Consider the following 21,140-nt stretch of genomic DNA (forward strand, 5'->3'; position numbering starts at 1 on the left):
TAGTACTACCCGCCGTTTCACTCATTCAATCAAAACAAAAAATGGAATAGAGTTGTGCCATTCATGCCAACCAAACGTGCCATTAATATAATTGTTAACTCTTGCTAACGTCACAAATTAATAGAGTTAACGATTGGACCAAGATTTGCAAAAACCAGTAAAATTCAAGACCAGATTTACTAAAATTACAGGGATTAATTCCATAAGTTGAGCAAAGTAGAGGGGCTAACTATAGAATTTTGACCATTTATGATCAAGACAAGGCGGTGCAAGGTTCAGTTTGACTGTTTAATTACGAAACATGGGCAATGTTTATGGCTCCAGTTTTTTGAATAAATTTGGTTTTCTTTTGGGGAACTTCCAGGCTTGGACTTGCTTGACCAGCTTCAATAAAAACTACTATATCTTCAACTTCAAATTGAACCATTAATATTATCAGTAAAATTTTAGAAACGTAATGTTGATGACCCTAATACCATGGGCTAAAAGTAATATATAAAAGAAAAACCAGGGGTAACCCTAGTGCTGGGAAAATAGGAATTTGCATTTTTATTTTGGTTTTGATTTTTCTGTTGCTATCTGAATCCAAAAAATGCAGGACTTTTTTCTGTAGAATTGAATTATAATTTCTTTTAGAAAGGATAGATTGCAATTTTACTATTGTATCAATTTGTAAGTTTATAATTTTAAAAAGCCTAAACACTACACCAAAATAGGCTTTTAGCGGCGCTTTTTTAGGCCTAAAAAGCGCCGCTAAAAGTATTTGTGGCGTATTGAGAAGCGTTGGAAAAAATGCCGCTAAAGATGGCGTCGCTAACTTTAGCGGCGTTTACAAAAAAAAAACGCCGCTAAAGACCAAGACCTTTAGCGGCGCTTTTCCCACAAACGCCGCTAAAGACCAAGACCTTTAGCGGCGCTTCTCCCACAAACGCCGCTAAAGATCAAAACCTTTAGCGGCGCTTCTCCCAAAATCGCCGCTAAAGACCAAGACCTTTAGCGGCACTTCTCTCACAAACGCCGTTAAAAACTAGGACCTTTAGCGGCGCTTCTATTACAAATGCCGCTATAAGATTGACCTTTAGCAACGCTTTTTCACAAATGCCGCTAAAAACATAACTTTTAAAAAAATTAATTAAATAATATTTATTTCTATAATAAATATTATATTATGTTTTATTTTGAAATTTAAACTTTAAACTATATAATTTTAAGGATAAAAATTAATTAAATTAAATTTTCTATTAAAATTTTAACTTTAAAGGCAAATATAAAATTAATGAATTTAAATTTAGAATTAAAATATTATGGTTAAATAAATGAGCAATCTACCTCACAACTCATCGATCTATATTAAATCGGCCAAATATAAAAGAAGCTACAAAACACGTAATAATTAACAATCATGATTAAAGAAGCTAGTACACAAGGTAGCTACAAAACCCTGTTTCAATAACACCTAATTCAAGTTCCGACTAAGATAAACGACCATGGAATGCAACATTAAATAACACTCTACTTGAAGAAGTGCTTAGCCTTGGCTTTTCCAGCTTGAAGAGATTGAATCCTCCACTACACCTTCAATATCTAAAGGATGCAAAACCAAATGATCAGATAAACCAACAAACTTGGTAAACAACAGAGATGTTAGAAATAATATATATATATATATATATATATATATATATAGCCATTAAGGCTCAAAAAATAAATATAACAAACAATTATGTGCAGCTTTAGTAGCAGGTTGAACCATACTAACAAACAATCTCAATCATAGCTCTTCCATGTGTCACAAATAGGCATTCTTTCTAATGATTGTCTAAACTATTCAATTTTTAACAAGGAACAATAGTATTAATTTGCAAAAGCGTAACGAAACATCTTTGACTATCGTTGTTTAACGTTATATAGAAATGTCTTATATAGCGTAAAAGAGAACTAAGGCACGTAAAAAGAAAACCATAATAATTAAATTGATCATTGATATATTCAATTTTTCCAATACAGTATATTCAATTTTTCCAATTTTTCCATGAATCAAGGGTCGTAACTCTATACCCATCATGTCCAAACATGATTCAAACATTGGTGCCACACTCGGTATTTCAAGAAAATAAAAATCATAGCAACATTGGCCAATGAAGGGATAACGATACCTTGGTCAAGCAAGATATCGCCACTGTCTTGTCACCAACATAGCAAGTGGAGCCGTGTGTTGCCTTCCTCATCAAAGACAACCCTTGTCCCCACAGCCTATGAACATTGATCTTCACTTTTTTTCTTCAAGATCCGTGTTGTCGACTGAAAATAAGAAAACCACTCAAAAAGCGATTTCAAGTAATGGACTGCAAATAAAACAAATCATTAAGGAAAAACTACCTAGCGCATACATAATTGACTAATGTAAAACGATCTACCTATTCCCAGAAAAAGAAAAACTAGAATCTGTGCAAGTTAACACATAACCAGGTAAGCTTACGAGCCAAAGCAGCTATATAAAAGAATTTACCATTTAACCTACTAGTACATAAATGAAATTATTTTTTCATTATTGCAACTAATATAATCATAAATAATTTAAGAAAACAACTAAAAAACAACTCTTATCTACCTAAAGCATAAGAAATCAAAATCTTTTAGATTATTTGATAAATAAAATATTTTATCTTTCTTGCCAATAAAATAAAATAAAAACAAGAATCAAATCAGTTCAACCCCAAGTCCTTAGTCAAATCTAATTAAACCTCAAGTTCTTTGTCAAAAGAAAAGAATATATATAAAAAACCAAGAAAACACATACCTAGTTTGATTGGCAAAACTTCATTTTCTTTAGTAGGCTGCCATTGGGAAGATTAACAATTAATTAAGAAGATGAAAAGAGATAGACCTTGAAGAGTTTTTGCAAGCAAATTGATTAAACTTCTTCTAAGTTCGAATTTTTTGATATTCGATTCTTTTATTTTATTTTATTTTATTTTATTGGTAAAATATTTTATTTTCATATGGCATTTTGAAGTACAAAATGTTTTCAGGCAGTACAAAGAAACCCTTATCCACCTAAAGCATAAGAATTCAAACAAAGGAACTGAGCTTCACTGATTATGTATAATTTTTTCATAAATCAAAATATAAGTTTATTATGTATTAATTTATAATTTCATTATTTTATTCTGTAGGTGAAAGAAACAGAATAAGCATGTCAAATCTTGGAACCTTGGTTAAATTTTCTAGATAATAGCCAAATCCACATCTTCCCTGCCAATTGATAAGCCAATAAGGAGTTAAGAATCGGCCAAACATAAAATAATAAACTGGCATGAGTCCCAGGCAGTAGAGATCATAGAAAGACTTCATTTACCTGAAAAATGTAGCTGTTGATGTACTTCATCCAACAGGGGACCCCGCACAACAGTTAAAGGAGTCTGCAACAAACAAATCTCCATTTTCCTTCATATCCTCATTTTTGAAAAATATAATAAATGAATTATAAAGGGTCATTATTGATAGACATGAAATTTGTTCAAATAAAAACAGATTCCGGGTTTTCAGATTTTATGGAGAATGTACCATTTGGACGAAAAACATATGCCCCAGAAGCCTTTATAAAACATAAGTATTTTGCAATTAGTATATTATAATATAATACCTTTTCTCCAACCACAAGCTCAATGAAAGAACAAAAATATCTGAGGATCTTTATCAGTTCCATCATTTCCCGAGTAATAACCATAGGATTGCTCAGCAAAGGCCGTAACCTTCAGCAATGAAATTAGATTACAGACTAACTGGCTTTAAATAACATTATTTTATAACACAAGAAAAAAAGATTACAAAGAATAAAGAGAATCCAAATAAAATATGAAATACTGAAAGAAATTTAAAAGTCAAATAAACGAAAAAAATCCAATAATTATAATTAGAGAGACACAACCAAACTGAAGATTAGACAGAATAGTTTAGCGAATTTCTGGTATTAACATAACGAGTAAGTTTTCCTTCATCTTCTGAGTAAAGAAGCTTTAAACTTCCTTGGCCAACTTCAATGGTATTGTTTTCACTTGCTTCATAGGTATTCATGGTTGAGATGGTAGGGCTACGGCCTTCTGAAAATTTAATAACAGTTCATTCTGTTAATAACTTAGAAGCATAAGTCAAAATCTTCCACTTTATTGACACATTAAAAAAAATGAAGCAATAATGCCAACCTGTCTCTTTAGTAGTTGCTACAATATAAGTGCTGAAACCTAGATGAGGTACTAAAACTGAAAAAGCAACCCAATATTTAGCTATTTCTCTAGGCTTTTTTCCCAAATATGCTTTGATGTATTGACTTCTTATGCATAAAGTGGAATTTGAAAGAGGGATAAGTTGTGATTGAATTTCTCTCCCTTCAGAATCCTTGAGAACAACCCTTTCGGAGGAGACCTGTCAGAGGTTAAATCTCACTGAAAAAGAAGCAAATTTCATGCTGTAAATGATTACAGTTAGATTTTATCAGTTTTTGTAGATAAATTGCAATTCCTCATTGTGTGTCGTTGTCTCTGGTTGGATATAGATTGCAAGCTTGCAGGTTGTATCATTTATTCACTCTATTGTTGTTGAACTACCATCACAGATGCAATTATAATATGAGACACGTAAATGTAAAGTCGTTGTAACAGGAGTCAATAAAAATAGAAACTCAGCAAATCAAAATACAAAGATGCAACACAAAAAATACATAAATGATAAAAGCGCACGCTATATAAACAAGAGGTTCGTCATCATTCAGCAAAGGCGAACCTTTCCAAACAGTTTTCTTGCTAAAAGCCACATTAACATAAACCCGCAAAACGCAGCCCTCTTGTTGGCCATCATTGTCGCTTTCTACATCCCAAAGCCCTTGGAATACACAACTTCAAGCACATATTAGAAACATTTCGACTGAGCTAAAAGTGTCAAAAAGAAACAGATTATGCACAAAACAAGGAATATTTCAGAACAACAAAAACAGAGCTGTTTTTCATGAACAACTTTAGTCACCCTTCATATGTATGAGTCAATCGATAAGTGGTTCTATTAAATATATGTGGTTGACGAATGTATTCAAAAGTAATACACAAAAAATAAGGGGAGAGAGCCTAATATACAAGTATTGTAGGAATCAACATGAAAAAAATAGCACATTGAAAAAAAAACGTAAACATCTACACAATTTGAAGTACCTAAAAACAGAGATTCATAAGAAGAAACTTCCAATTCTACCTTCAAACAATAAATTCTTTAAGCGAGTACATTTCTTCAAGAATCACCGATTTTCTAACATTATTATCAATTCAGATCCAATAAAAGAAAAGAGGAAAACCAATAATTAGACTACCAAAAGCAAGAACAGGAACACAAGAAAAAGAAAGAGAGAAAGGAAAAAACTAACAATATGATCCATATGGCCATGAGAAATAAAAAGGAAATCTTGAGAAAGGGCACGTTGTAGGCATCGACTGATATCAAATGCTAGGTTAAGAGTGGGAAAAATAATGCAAGTTTCATGCCCTCCTATTGACAACCCTTCCACTCGGTACCCTTCAATTTCAAATCCCTTTTTGCTCTTTTTATCATCGTTTCCTTGGTTTCCTGGTTCTGGGTTCTTTGATTTTTATCCATTTGAGAGTTTTAAGACGAAGAACAAACAAGAACTGGCTTGGCTTCAGTTGAGAAGAAACACACAGAGTTGAATAAGCTTTTGGGTTTTTTTCTTGAATGTGGGAAATTAGGGATTTTAGGGGGAAAGCAGGGGATTTCAAGGGAGGGGATATTTTAAAATGGCGCGTGAAATTTTTATTTGTGGCGTTTTTTTATAAAAATGCCGCTATTATTTATCTATTGCAAAAACGCCGCAAAAAATTATTTTGTTTGGAATAAAACGACACTATTTTGTTATATAAAAGGGCGTTATTTTTTTAAAGTAAAATTATTTTTTGTGGCGTTTTTTTATAAAAACGCTGCTATTGCTTACCTTTTGCGGCGTTTTTCTGAAAAACGCTGCAAAAAATTATTTCATTTGGAATAAAACGACACTGTTTTGCTATGCTAAAAATGTTTTATTTTGTCTATTAAAAATTATTAGTTAAGTGATTTTATAAAACATTTATTATTTTTTTTATAAATTAAATTTTTATAAAAAAATCAAGTACTCTCAAAATAAATATCGTATATTTTAATAAGAAAAAATGATTAAATAGCTGCAATTAATTATTAACTTAGAATTTTCCAATGTAAGCAATTAATCTCTCACATATCAAATATCTATTAAAGATTGAGACGTTAATCATGATTTTATATTATTCATTTCGATCTAATCTCCATTTTATTAGAGATATTTCTTCCTAACTAAAATATAATTATTTTGCTAGATGTTCGATGTGGAATGATTTTAGTTTTTGTATTTTATTTTTATTTGTTATAATTTGGTCCTATATATCCAAAATAGATAGTTACCTATCCATATCAATTTGTTACTTTTTTTATTAATTTTTTAAATCTAATATTTAAATATATCAAATGGTTTAGATTAAATATTTTTTAGTCATAAACATCGCTAATGTTACCTTTTCCGTCGTTTACAGAAGAAACGCCACTAATAAATTAAATTCTTGTAATGAAACGACACCGTTTTGAAAAATTCTAATACATATTAGCGGCGTTTTTGCTATAAACGCCGCCAAAGCTTGCATATTTTATAATTTTTTATATTCAATTATTGTATACTGCATATCAATTTTAAATTAATAATCTTTACAATTTATTATTATCTCTTTTATAATTATATAAGAACTTATTTAATATATAAATTAAAAAATACTAATTAATCTAATGCTTAAACCCTAACCCGGCCCCGAATCTCTAAACCCTAAATCACTAACTCTTAACCCCAAACCACAAACCACTAACCCCTAAACCCTATTTAATATATAAATTAAAAAACACTAATTAATCTAAATCCTAAACCCTAACCCTAACTTGACCCCGAATCCCTAACCCCTAACCCCTAAACGTTATTTAATATATAAATTAAAATACACTAATTAATCTAAATCATAAACCCTAACCTGACACTGGATCCATAAACCTTAAATCCCTAACTCTTAACCTCTAACCCTTGACCCTAACCCTAACTCATAAACCTTAATCACAACCCTTAAATCAGAATCCCTAATCCATAATCCCTAATTCCATAATCTATAAACCTTAAATTTGTAACTCTTAAATCGGCCCTAAATCCTAAATTAACCATATATATACCCTAAACCATATATATTAAACCCTAAACTATAATGATAATTAAATTAAATATTTTAAAATTAATATTATTGTATCTTTTACAATTATATTTGAAATTATTTAATATATAAATTAAAAATCAATCAATTATGTAGCCAAAAAATTTAAAATTATTTTAAATAATAGTATTTTAATTTCTCCATTTTTAACAAATATTTTTCTAAGTTTTTTATTTCAAATTATTTCTACGTGCCATTATTTCAAATTTATCCATTTTAAAAATATTCAATTAAAAATAAATTGATTTTTAATTAATATAAATAAACAAATTAAATAGTAAATAGACAGATAAAATGTTTTTGCGGCGCTTTTCCAAAAACACCGCTAAAGAACTGAGCATTAGCGGCGCTTTTCCAAAAACGCCGCTAAAGATCTAAGCATTAGCGGCGCTTTCCCAAAAACGCCGCTAAAGCCCCTAAAGGTATAAAACGTTGGGCTTAGGGTTTTTTGCGGCGTTTTTCCAAGAAACACCGCTAATGCTCATTTTTAGCGGCGTTTTTGAAAAAGCGCCTCTAATGCTCGATCTTTAGTGGCGTTTTACGTAAAGCGCCGCTAATGCTCGATTTTTAGCGGCGTTTTTTTGTCCAAACGCCACTAAAAATACCGCTAAAAGCCTGTTTTGCTGTAGTGAAACCTAGAGTTTTACCCTTTTAGGGTCCTAGTTGTTTATGAGAGAAAAGATCTTCGAAGGACTAATCCTAAAATTTTACCATTTTGGGATGTTTGATTTTAATTACTATTTGTTTAATAGTTGGGAATTATTACGTGCCTTGTGTGTTTCTCATTGATTCAGCTCCACGCTCCATACAAAAGATAGTCAAAGGGAGCAACATACTCGTGTTAAAATATGTCATAAATTTATGTATTTTTTATAAATTTTAAATTTAATCTCTTATTTTTATTTTATAAATTTAATTCTTTTATTTTTTAGATTTTAAAATTTGGTCAAATTATTAATTTTTTTAAAATTATTATAAATTATTTTAATTAATTTTTAAAATAATTTTGTTAAATTTAAATTTATAATAAATTATTTTTAATTATATTTCTATGAAGTGAAATGTTTTTTCTTTATTTTAAACTACTATACTAACAAATTTAATAAAAAAATTAACAGTATTAATAGTTAATTTTAAATTTTAAAATTGAAAGAATATCTAGAAAAATATGAAAGAATAAACTGAATTGAAAAGAAAGAATTTGATTCAGAGAATTTTGAAAATCTATCCTTACTGTAGTCTCATACAATACAACTATTTATAGAAGAATTAAGTCTACTAACAACTTAACTGTATTATAACAAACTAAGAGCCTTCCTAAGCTATACTCTTAACATTCTCTCAGCTTCTCCAGAGGTAAAATCTGAAGACAACTCCGAAAACGCAAAAAAAGCGGAAGCAGACAACGGCTTAGTGAAAACATCAGCAACTTGATCACAGGCCAGAACTTCCCCAATAACAAGGGAACCATCAGCAACCTTCTCACGAACAAAAAATAAATCTAATTCCACATGTTTAAATTTAGAATGAAGAACGAGATTTGGCGCAACAGCAACTACGCTGGAACTGTCACACCAAACGACTGGAAGATCAACAGAAATGAATTTTAGTTCTTGCAATAACGAAGTTAATTAGGTGACATCACTGGTTGTAGCTGCCACACTTCTATATTCAGCCTCTGCCGTAGAACGAGAAACTACTTGCTGCTTCTTGGAAGACCAGGAAACCGGTGTATTACCAAAATAAACACAGTACCCTATCGTGGACCGTCGATCATCGACATCTAAACCCCAGTTAGCATCAGCATACCCGACTAAAGATAACTGGTTAGAAGGACGAAAAACAAGCCCAAATTCAATAGTACCACTAAGATAGCGCAAAATGCATTTTAACATAACCATATGTACGGTAGTTGGAGCATGCATAAACTGACACACATGATTAACCGCATATGCAATATCAGGCCGAGTTAAAACTATGTATTGTAGAGCACCAGCAAGTCTTCTATACATAGTGGGATCACCAAGAGGATCGCCATCATCCATTGACAAATGTAAAGAACTGACCATAGGTGTAGGAAGACTTTTAGCATGAACTAAGCCACTTTTATCAAGAAGTTCACGAATGTACTTACGTTGACATAAATGAAGATAATCGTTAGAAGACCGGATAACTTCAATACCAAGAAAATAATGAAGCGGACCCATGTCTTTAAGAGAAAAGTCAGTATGCAACTGTTGAACAAAACTGTCAATATTAGTAGACACACTACCAGTAACAATAATATCATCAACATAAACTAAAACATACAAAGTAGAAGTATGTGTAATGCGAAGAAACAAGGAACCATCAGATTTAGATAAAGTAAACCCAGCAGACAAAAGAGAACCCTTCAACTTGTCAAACCAAGCACGAGGAGCTTGTTGCAAACCATATAATGCCTTAGTGAAACGACATACCAACTGCTCTCCCTGAGGCCCATACTGAACATAACCAGGAGGCCGATGCATAAAAACTTCATCAGTCAGATCTCCATTCAGAAAAGCATTATTAACATCACCCTTTAGAAACAGCAATTGAAAGTATAGTACGAATAGTAGTTGGTTTAACAACAGGACTAAATGTTTCCTGAAAATCACACCCCGGAGCCTGAGCACAACCTTTTGCAACCAAACGTGTTTTTCGACGAGCAACAGTTCCATCAGGATGTCTTTTAACTTTAAATATCCACTTACACCCAATAACCTTCCATCCACACAGTAAAGGAATAAGCTCCCAAATAGAATTTTGAATAAGAGCATCATACTCATCTTGAGCAGCCTTACGCCACTCTGGACTAGTAAATGCCTCATTAATGTCACTAGGTTCAAAACTAGAAGAATCAATAGAAAACACCTTTGGTTTAAAAATCCCAGCTTTCGAACGCGTAACCATAGCATGGGTGTTATGCTGAATTGGAGGACCAGACAAACTAGGCAAACCAAATGAACCGGGTAAAGGAACAGATGACGGCTCAGAAGGAACAAATGGAGGCAAAATCGGTAGAGATAGAGAATCTGAGTGAGCTGAAGATGGAACGAAAACAGACAGCGTTGAAAATGAAGCTGAAACAGACGGCGTTGAAGACGGAGCTGAAACATTTAGTGAGCGAGGCATCAACAGAGAATGCCCAATAGTTGGATTGGTAATAAGAGGCATATAAGTAGTCACATGAGAGCTAGACGAAGAGGAAGGACTAGTAGACTCAGAAAAGAGAAACCGATTCTCATCAAACACTATATGATGAGACAAAAAAATCTTCCTAGATGGACTCAGACACTAATACCCTTTGTGCTGAGCGCTATACCCTAAGAAAGTACAAGGCTGAGACTGAAAGTCTAGCTTATGTGTCTGAAACGACCGCAGATAAGGAAAGCAACAACATCCAAAAACACGTAAATGATCATACAAAGGACTTTGTCCATGTAGAGCCAAAAAAGGAGACTGCCACTTCAAAACAGGAGTAGGAAGTCGATTAATAAGATGAACTGCACAACAGAAAGCATACCTCCAGAATCTCATAGGAAGATTGGCCTGCGCCAACAAAGTAAGGCCCATCTCAACTATATGTCTATGTTTTCGTTCGACCATGCCATTCTGCTGAGACGTATGTGGATAGGTGAGGCGATGAACTATACCATGTTCAGTCAGAACAGATTTGAACGCACGAAACTCACCGCCCCAATCACTCTGAAATTGCTTAATATCACAGCCAAACTGAGTCTTAACCATACGTTGAAACTAAACAAAACATTCCAAGGCTTGAGACTTATGCTGAAGTAAATATATCCAAGTATAACGAGTACATATGTCAATAAACGACACATAATACCAGTGAGTACCTGAAGCAACAGACCTAGGGCCCCATAAATCTGACACAACCAAAACAAATGGCTCAGTATATTCAGTAGTAGAAGAAGTAAAATGCAATTTATGAAATTTTCCTTTCTGACATGCAACATATACATTCGTAGAACCAGAAGTATGAAAAACAACTTGACAAGTATTTAAAACAGAACAGGAACAGATGGGTGACCAAGTCGTCGATGCCATAGCATAAAAATAGGATCATCAGTTGAAGAAGTTGAAACAGGATCAGAAGCAACCACTGCAGTATGAGCAGACGCAGGCGGCAAAAATTGATAAATGCCATTATGAATGTGGCCCCGTAATAAAATTTCTCGAGTCTGGACATCCTTGACAACGTAGTGAGATGGGTGAAATTCAAAGAATACATCATTATCATTAGAAAATTTAGAAACAGACAACAAATTTTTCCGTATGTTTAGCACAAAGAGCACAATAGACAAGCGTAGCAATTTACCCGACGTGGATAACATAGAACTGCCAACATGTGAAATTTGTGCAGGAGTGCCATCACCCATGAGCAAAGGAGATGTACCTGAATACGGAGTGGCCTCGTTCAGAGCAGAAGAGTCACGACAAATATGATGCGTCGCACCGGAGTCCGGATACCACGTAGATGTCCCTACAAGCACTGGAATATAGGAATCAGTACCAAAATTAGTAGAATTAATATCGAAACCGGTGGAATTCGAGATGTTAGAGGAATGAAGATCGGGAAGACGAGACAACCCAATACACGGTGGTGAAAAACCACTATCACCGAAACCTAAAAATTGAACACAATTTGAATGATCACGACTTTGAAAACCAAGGCTCTCACACTGATCATCAAACGTTGAAGTAGACCCCACATTCGGAACAGCCCATGTATGTGGTCTATCATGCGACGAAGGAATACCAAAAAATGAAGGCCCAACAGGCGGCCTAGGCAACCCAGTTTTCAATTGAAAAGAATCACCCCTGGGCCCACCATGAGATCCAAAACCAAAATCCAGGCCTGCATCATAACAACCATTCTGGGAAAATCGACCCTGCCAAAAGGAAGGAGTAGCCACAGAAGACGGGCGCACTAGAGGTGCCGCAACCGAGGGAAAAATTACAGGAGCCGTAAATGAGGGAGTCGCCGAGGGAGAAGTCCACCACTGGTTCGACGGACAACTCGTTGGCACATGAGAACCCTTCACCGGAGGCGCACCAAAACTCGAAGCACCATTCGGACCAAGACCACCAGAACTAGACAAAGTCGCGCGCACACCAGACGCCGGGCAAACATACTCTCGACTAAACTGGTAATAGCAGCGTTGAGCCAAGTGACCAAAACGGCCACAAATGTGACACTGAACCCGCGACTGAAAAGCACGTTCACGGCTTGCAGGAGGACGTCCCTGATCGGAAGTAACCAGCGGTGCGGCAACAGTCTTGACAAAATGAGCCTGCAGCGGTTGATCTGGATCCGTACGAGCAAAAGTCTGGCGACGCTCAACCTCCAACAACACATCAACCAAGCGTTGAAACGAAAACGACTCAGTCGAGAAAGACACAAGAGTTAAAACGGCGTCAAACTCCGATAACAAACTGCCAAGAACAATCTCAACCTTCTCGGAGTCAGAAATTCGAGATCCAGTCGCCTCGATCAAGGCGCACGTATTTTGAATCTTAGAAACATAATCCTTAATTGACATGACACCCTTCTTGAGCGAATGAAGCTCATGGCGAATACGCGCAAGTTGAGAACCAGAAACGGCAGCAAACAATCTAGTAGCAGTTATCCAAACATCTTTTACCGTTTGAACATCAGTAAAACTAGAAAGAACAGACGAACTAAGAGTAGAAAGCAGCCAAGAGGTAAGCAACTATATTGTATCCAAATTCTAATTATTATATTTCTGAGCGAAAACTCGAAATGAAACCCTTGTGCTTTTTGTCTCTACACGTAATAGAAAGTGGAGCCCACAATAACCCTTTTGTAACTTCTTAGATGTAAGTTTTAAGTACTTAATTTTTTTTGATATTCAAAATTTATTATTTTTATATTTTATCTAAATTCGTGTTTAATGAATCTGTCATATATTACGGTTTCATCAGCAACTGTTTTTAGTCAATTGACATGAAAATAATAATTCAAGATAAAAAATTAAATTCCAAGTTGGGAAAACAAATATAATATATGAACTAAATCATTATATAAGTTTAACAAATATAATATATGAACTAAATCATGATATAAGGATTTTTTTTTTTTAGAAAAAGACGGTACAAAGTGATTAGATCACACCCTTAAACTAAATCTGCATGAAAGCGTTGCAATCAGCCAATAATAAATTAACTATAGAGGATGATGGCTCTTCAAATCATTGTAGAAGTGCGAGCCCACTGACAGTACCTTTTGCTATATGATCATCCACTTCATTCAGAAATCTTGAAATGTGTCGAATCCGTATTTTTCAAATCTTGCTTAGAAGCTGATGTACTAACCGTAACTTTATTGATCTACTATCGGCATGCTAACAAGTTAAAAGAAACTCGACCAAAAGTGCATTATCACATTCCAATTCAATCTGTCTGAACCCCTTGTCCCTTGTCCATAACTTTATTGATGTACCATCTAACCAATTTGCATTAGAGTCCCTAAACACACCTCCAATAGAAGCAGTAGTGTCACCTGAAGCCAAAGCTTCATTAGTATTAAGTTTAATCCAACCATTCTTCGAAAGAGTTCAATTCCCAAATGAGACCATAGGATTAGGTTGTAGGATCTTTGAGAGTGACGATGCAAAACTCATTTCCCAAGTAAAACTTGTATTCAGAATATCAATACACAATTATGGCCATTAGAAAAACAAAGAGATTGCGGTTCTTCTAAAGCAACCAACATAGTATAGAAAACAAAGTTAGTCAATGCACCTCTGTACTACCACAACTCCCTGTACCGTGCAAATGTTGTAATAACCATTCATTAAGAGGCAATGAGAAAAACATATTTGAGCATGAATCAACACCACTGCAAACCACACCGATCTCAAGAAAGGGCATTCTCAAATCACATGGTGACCAATTTCCAACACACTACCACATCTAGGACAGTGACCATCACTAAACATGTGCCTCCTCACTCGCTCCCCATTTGTCAACAACTTACTCTACCACAGCAACTAGATGAAAACCCAAACTCTTTGAGGCGTTTTCACCTTCCAAACCAGCCTTCAAATATTAGCATGCCCTATTCCTGGTGATACATATTTCTAAACCTTTTCGCTGTGGAAAAAACATCTTTCTTCATCCATTTTCAAGCTAACCAATCCTAACTTACATCACTAGAAAAATGCACAATAGATGCTATTTATATAACAATATTAATCGATAATAGCGAGAATAGATGAGGCCAGTCCCAACAACCATTTTCGTCTACCAAATCACATACTCTTAAAGCATCATCTAGCTGACAGCGACCTGTATAAAACCCTTGAAGAGGACCAATCTACCAAACCCAAACTCTTTGAGGTGTTTTCACCTTCCAAATCAGCCTCCAAATATTAGTAGGCCCAATTCCCCCTGATACATATTTTTAAACCTTTTCGCTATGGAAAAATCGTCTTTCTTCATCCATCTCCAAGCTAACCAGTCCTGACCTACATCACTGGAAAGGGGCACAATAGATGCTATTTGTGTAACAATATTAACCGATAATAGCGAGAATAGATGAGACCAATCCCAACAAACATTTCCGTTTACCAAATCACATACTCTTAAACTATCATCTGGTTGACTGCGACCTATATAAAACCCTCGAAGAGAACCAATCTACCAAACCCAAACGTCATTCCAAAAGTTTACAAGTCGACCATCCCCAATAGACCAATATACATTAGTGATGACATCAGATCAGACCTTCATCAAAGATCTCCAAATAAACAAACAATTACTCCTAGCAATAGTGACCAACAACACATCATGTATATTATACTTATTCCTTAAAACCTGCACCTACAAGGCTTCCGTATTGGTAAGCAGCTGGAAACCTAGCTTCAATAGAAATATTCAATTCTGATTAGCAAGGCTTCGCAACCCTAGACCTCCATTATCTATTGGACGACAATAAGCCCCCAAGACAAAAGAGGTGACTTACTGGATTCAATGCAAGTACCCTAAATAAAATTATGGGCAATCATTTCAATCTCATTACACACCGAGACCAGAATGCATACCGTACTCATAAAATAATTTGGTATAGCTAAAACCACCGACTTGGCCAACATTATTCTACCTGGTAAAGAAAGCTTCCTTGCATCCCAACCAAATAACTTCTTACGAACCTTATCAACCACAAAGTCAAAACTACTCTAAGTAAATTTGTTATGCATCAATGGTAAACCCAAATAAGTACCGAAATCAGTCACACAAAAAAACCTCACAAAATTACAAATAACACCAGCTAACTCGTCTAGTATATTAGGAGGAAAAAAAATCTGAGACTTGCATATGTTAACCTTTTGACCCAAAAAGTGACAAATCCTATTAAGAATATCATTAAAAAGCACCACTTGACCCATATCAGCCTTGCAAAAAAATATAAGATCTTCAGAAAAAATAAATGGGATAAAGTCGACCCTCTCTTAGACAAAAATAACGACTTCCAATTCCCATGACCAACTACATCACTGATTAGGTTCGTTAATGATCGGCTGCACGCGTGTGCATTAAAACACTGAAGTTATGATAACATTTTTAAACTCTAGTTTTACTGAAAGCATACAATGTCAATTGTAATATTTATAGTGTTATAATGAGACACTGAAGTATTCTAAGGATCGAACCCAAAAGAAGAGGCGATTGAACAATGATTAGCTTACACAATAGAGTCTAAGTGGCTACTATTACAATTTTATAGTACAACAATTCATAAAAAAAGATTTTGCAAAAAAATTAAATATTCTACTCTAAGGACTAAATTGCGAGAAATGTAAACAATGAGACTATCCAACAAAACACTAATGAGGGTTGGTTGACTTCCATGTGGTTCACCAAATCTCGGGCTAGAGACATAGTAGCTTAAATTACTAAGTGGCTCCATTTTATCTCTCAATCTCAAATTTACCGACTTAGACGAATTAGGTCCAGTTTATCTCTCAATCTCGTCAGTTAATCTGAGACTAATGAATAGGTGCGTGACAAGATTACCTCTCGTTCTCACTTTATCTTGATATTCCCTTAGGGGCATCACTACCTTAGTTATTAGTTCTATTCAAATTAATCCAATTTGTTATGATTTAGTCATTTGTTCAAAGATTTTAATTTATCCATATCTCCATCAACCAACCTCTTTAAAGGTTTAGTTAATCATGTTTAAAGTGAAAAAAATAAACATAAAAATGGAAAACAAGGTAGCCATGAAAGTAAAGTCCAAGAAAAATATGAAAGTTGAGAATTTTATGCAAGAAAACTTAAATAGCATGAAACCAAAAACATTTAATAAGAAAATCTAAGGTAATAAGCATAAAAAGAACAAGCTTTAACATCTTTAAAGTAATTGAAACACATTAAGCTCAAGCTTAAAAAGTCTTGAAAGTAAAGTACATAGACTGAAATGCAAATAAACATTAACTACAGAGTTAACTAACTTAACTAACATCAAGAACAAGAAGTAAATGTAGAAAATAAAGTCTAATCTAAGGTAGAAGAAGAGAAAAACTAAAACCCTAGAAAAGTGCAAAAAAAACTTAAAAAAATCTAGAGAAAACTAGACCTAAAATTAAGCTAGAATGTGTCTCTCTCCTCCTCAGCAATTTTTGGTTGTTTTGAAGGGTATCTAATGACTTTTTGATGTTAAAATTGCTCCTACATGGGCCTTGTGTGATTGGTGAGCTTGGTAGAAAAATGTTGTCATTTTTGTCCAAGTTTGTCATATTGATCAATGCGATATCGCGATATCTCGGGCAGTATTGAACTTGGAGTCTTCCTTGAGAGGTGAATATTGTAATACCCAAAGAGGATATCATGATACCGCTGAGGGTCTCATTGGTCTTTTACACTGTCGAAGGTATTATGATTCCAAGGGTTGGATATCGCGGTACCCTTGCCCTAGATGTCGTTCTTGCTCATTTTTGACCTCCGACACGTCCCTACAATACTCAAACACATGTTAGGCCTCTAAATGACACTATCAAGCAATTTGGATAAAAAATGAAATAAAAATGAGGCGTTTTCACTTATTACCTAGAAATATTAAAATAGCAAAAATAACAAAAAACTAAGCTAAAAACTCTATTTTTCTTGAGAAAAAACTCCTTAAGTGTGTTAGAAAGGCCTAATTTGCCATGTCGATTTATGGTAGATCAACTCCCCTACAACCAAGCCTTTGCTTGTCCTTAATAAAACACACAAAACATACAAAAAGATGACCCTTAGACTAAGTTAAGAAATTAAGTTATATAGCTATACAACATCAAATTTGTATAAGAATTACTTCACATGCAACTTAGGAATGATATCTAGTTAATTTACCTACTCCTAATGCAAATATTATTAGTTTAAGAAGTTAAAGTGTCAATAGAGATAGAGGCAAAGTAAATGAATATATGTACAAATGTTACCCGTCAAAATAATTTATACAAATCGCTCATAGATATTCAAAAAGAAATGTTCACACTCATTCTAAAAAATGTAAGCTATATACAAATTAATGTGTCGGTGACTTATTCAGGTCTCAAAGGTCTTTTAGGCTTGTATAGTTTTGAGGTTGAGGTTGGTACGGATTCAAAGGAAGTTCATCTCAAAATGGTTCAAGCACTAGGAATAGTATAGCACACAACATTGTTATCAACTCCCCCCGAATGTAATCGTTACATCTCACCGCTTTATTTCTCCCTCTCTCACCTTCCTTATCTCTTTAACAATATCGAAGAGGTTAATTGATATTAGCTCGTTTTTATGTACTATGATTTTAAAACTATTTTGTACTCATTTTTTCTCTTATTTTTGAGCATTTTTACACTTTGTTTGTTCTTTTCTCTCACAATACTTTTGATCATCACTTTTCTTTATTTTCTTTAAGCACTATTTCTAGCGAGAACCATTTACAGGATAACTCAACCCCTCTTCACTAATCACTCGAGTACATTTTTGTGAGAAACCACCGTAATGTTCCTACCTAACCCTCAATGTCCATGGCCTAACGTCCATTCAATAATACGTTCAATAGTTTAAGGACAATAAAGGGTTGAGTTTTGAACTCAATTTAGGCTCAAGGTTTCAAACACAAGGGCTCATTAAGAAGGGTCATGTAAGACTCAAATTTTAGAATTAGGGGTAGTGTAGTTTTTAAGATTGTCCTTTAGGCTCAAGGCTATACAAACAATTCCTAAGGTCTTTCCCGAATTAGTCACCTAGCAATAATTATATAAGCAGATATCTATTTAAACGAGAAATTAGCAATTTGAATTATTTATCTACAAGGATCGGTATCTTTTTTTCATCCTACGGTACATTTCATACATTTTCATGTCGGTTATTGCCTCTAACCTCGAGATAGTCTGATGCTCAATTCTAGGAAAGTCTGGTAACCTCCTATTCCTTCTTTTGAACACATTGGGAACAATGTGTAGTTTGAGTATGGGGGTGCACATAAGCTTTTATGTGTATTTATGTTAATTTTCATGCTTTTTTGAAAAAAAATTAAAAAATCCCAAAAATATTTTTTGATTTTGTTTTTAATCTTTCAAAAATCCAAAAATATTTTTCTTTTTATTATTGCATGGTGCTTGGACTTTGATTGAGTAATAACTTAATAATTGTATATATCAAATGTGTAAATTATTGCGTGGTGCTTGGACTTCTATTGAGTAATAAATTTTGAATGATATTAGATAATTTCTTCCTCTTAATTATAGATCAATTAGTTTACTTAGTTGTCTACTTCCTCATTGAAGCTCTAAATGTTGTTTAGTCTTTTAGGGAAACTCTTTGCACATAAGAAAAACACAGAAAACAAACAAACAAAGAAAAAACCATAATAATAATATCCAAAAAACAAAGTAAAAAGTGTTTGATAATTTACATGCCGTAAAAAAAACGTGAAGGCATGTAAATAAGCATTGGATGTGTCATCCCCTGAATCGGTCTGGTCAACTCTCGATATGTTTTTTCCTTTGGGAGTACTCTTCTTCACTTTTTTTTTCTTTTGAGAGGCATGCTCTACTTACCTGTATCTATATTCTCGGACATAGGACTTGTAGACATAGCACTGTCCTCTATAGTCTACACCCAAGGTGACACTTCACGACCCTCTGACACCTTGCCATCGGTCTCTGCACCTCTTTCATTCCCCATTGACTTTACTTCCTTCTCTCTGTCACCTTCACCTTTGGATGAGTCATTCAATCGAGTGGGCCATTATATTGCTTCTATTCCCTGACTTGCCATGAATGTGTTTACAAAAGGTTTTATCGTCTCAAGAATTCAGTTACGGTAGTGTATATCACACCCTAACCTACGTTCCCATCGTGTGAGCTCACCCTTGGTTTTCCTTTCAGCGATTGGTTTCTTCGTAGGTCGAGATGCTTCCCTTCTCTCATGACTTTGTTGATTCCCTTCTTATAGTTGTTTCCTATGAAGCTCTTGAAATTGCTTGAGTAAAGAAATACCGATGATGAGGCGCATGAGATGTTGAGTTTGCTCAGTGGCTGCAATGTCGACACCAACCTTGCGATAGAGGTCGATGACCTAGTGTAAGAAGTAAATACCAATCTTACCAGTTGCGATGCAAAGCTTCATTTGTTAGTTTATCAAAGTACCTACACAAATTTGTTTATGCTGCAAAATAGAATACAACAGGGCTGCTTTAAACACATTCATATTATTAGTGTCCAATGCAGTGCAAATACGGGTGCATATGAATTGCATCCAAATTTTTGCCATAAGAAACATAATTGTTTGTATAAAAGAGAAGGTCCGCCCCTAGAAGCTTCATGCTTCCATTTGCCTCTACCTTCCTTAAGGTCATTAAGAGTAGCATCTATGTCAACATTTGTGAAATTGTTCAAGTCAAGAGACAACATGTCATCTCTTTCATAACACAGTACGCCATAGTACTCACAAATGGCGATAGGGGAAATATCAATGTTAGCATGTCTGACGTATTCTCGGTCACATGCAGCAAATTTTAAATTAGACTAAAACTCCAGTACTAGAGGTACAATGGCAAGTTGCTTGGGAAGCAAGCAAAAATTATCCTAACAATGAAAACGTATATTGTCCCATATTTCATCATTAAATGAGGAGGCTGACTCAAAACCACATTCAGGGATGAACGTACGTCCCTAAATTTTTTGATAAAAATTTGCAGCCAACGCTGTGCAAATTTAACGCCGACGTGTTCTGACGACAGAACCAAGGTAGTTTGGGAACGAGATCGCTTATGTGGCATTGAAGGCATTTTTATAATTTTCGCACTTAAAGTCAATAAAAATCAATTAAATACCCAATCTTAAGCCGTCAATATGTAAATTAAAAACTTAAAATGGAAATAAGAAAAACAGTAATAATAAATAAAGCGAAAAGAAAATTTAAATCGTATTGATTGCTGTAGCCGAACGGATTAAATCGAGAAGTGTCATGTTCCCCAAGCCAAAATAGTAAGATACTTACAAAAGAAGAAAATAGACAAAAAGTAAAGCAAAAGAAAAAAAATCGGTTAATGAATCGAAGGAAATTTGAAAGGGAGATTGAGAGAAATTAGTAGGGGAAGAGTTTTTAGGGGTTTATAATGAATGTTTTGGGGAAATAAGAGAAGGTTTGAGGGTTCTAGAGTATTTGGAGGCTTAAAAAGCCTCCAAAACACGCGAGTTGCGATATCTGGAACCGGGTATCGCATGACCCGACTTTAGTGCCACTATATGCATGCAATATCCCCTATTTTTA

The 21,140-nt window shown here is 34.3% G+C and overlaps 1 protein-coding gene across 4 annotated transcripts; it reads right to left on the minus strand.

The window, feature by feature from the left end:
- Positions 1-11,266: 11,266 nt before the first annotated feature.
- On the minus strand, positions 11,267-13,180 carry LOC105798926 (uncharacterized). 4 transcript variants are annotated; one of them, XM_052620594.1, is made up of 3 exons: positions 12,046-13,180; positions 11,761-11,856; positions 11,267-11,554 (listed from the first exon to the last, which is right to left on the minus strand). In XM_052620594.1, the coding sequence occupies exons 1-3, from the start codon at positions 12,905-12,907 to the stop codon at positions 11,511-11,513; spliced, it is 1,002 nt and encodes a 333-aa protein (XP_052476554.1). In that variant the 5' UTR covers positions 12,908-13,180; the 3' UTR covers positions 11,267-11,510. The 4 variants fall into 4 exon arrangements, with proteins under 4 accessions (XP_052476554.1, XP_052476553.1, XP_012484637.1 ...); XM_052620593.1 differs by having other exon boundaries at positions 11,267-11,856; XM_012629183.2 differs by having other exon boundaries at positions 11,761-13,180.
- Positions 13,181-21,140: the final 7,960 nt, after the last annotated feature.

This window comes from Gossypium raimondii, chromosome 9 (genome assembly GCF_025698545.1).
Source record: "Gossypium raimondii isolate GPD5lz chromosome 9, ASM2569854v1, whole genome shotgun sequence".
NCBI lineage: Eukaryota > Viridiplantae > Streptophyta > Magnoliopsida > Malvales > Malvaceae > Gossypium > Gossypium raimondii.

What these genes read in the sequence shown, in the direction of transcription:
- LOC105798926 (XM_052620593.1), bottom strand. Translation starts at nt 12,907, where the DNA reads ATGTCAATTAAGGATTATGTTTCTAAGATTCAAAATACGTGCGCCTTG. An exon ending in TTCAACGTTTGATGATCAGT is followed by an intron (nt 11,857 to 12,045) that starts GTGAGAGCCTTG and finishes CCTATATTCCAG; the next exon opens with TGCTTGTAGGGACATCTACG.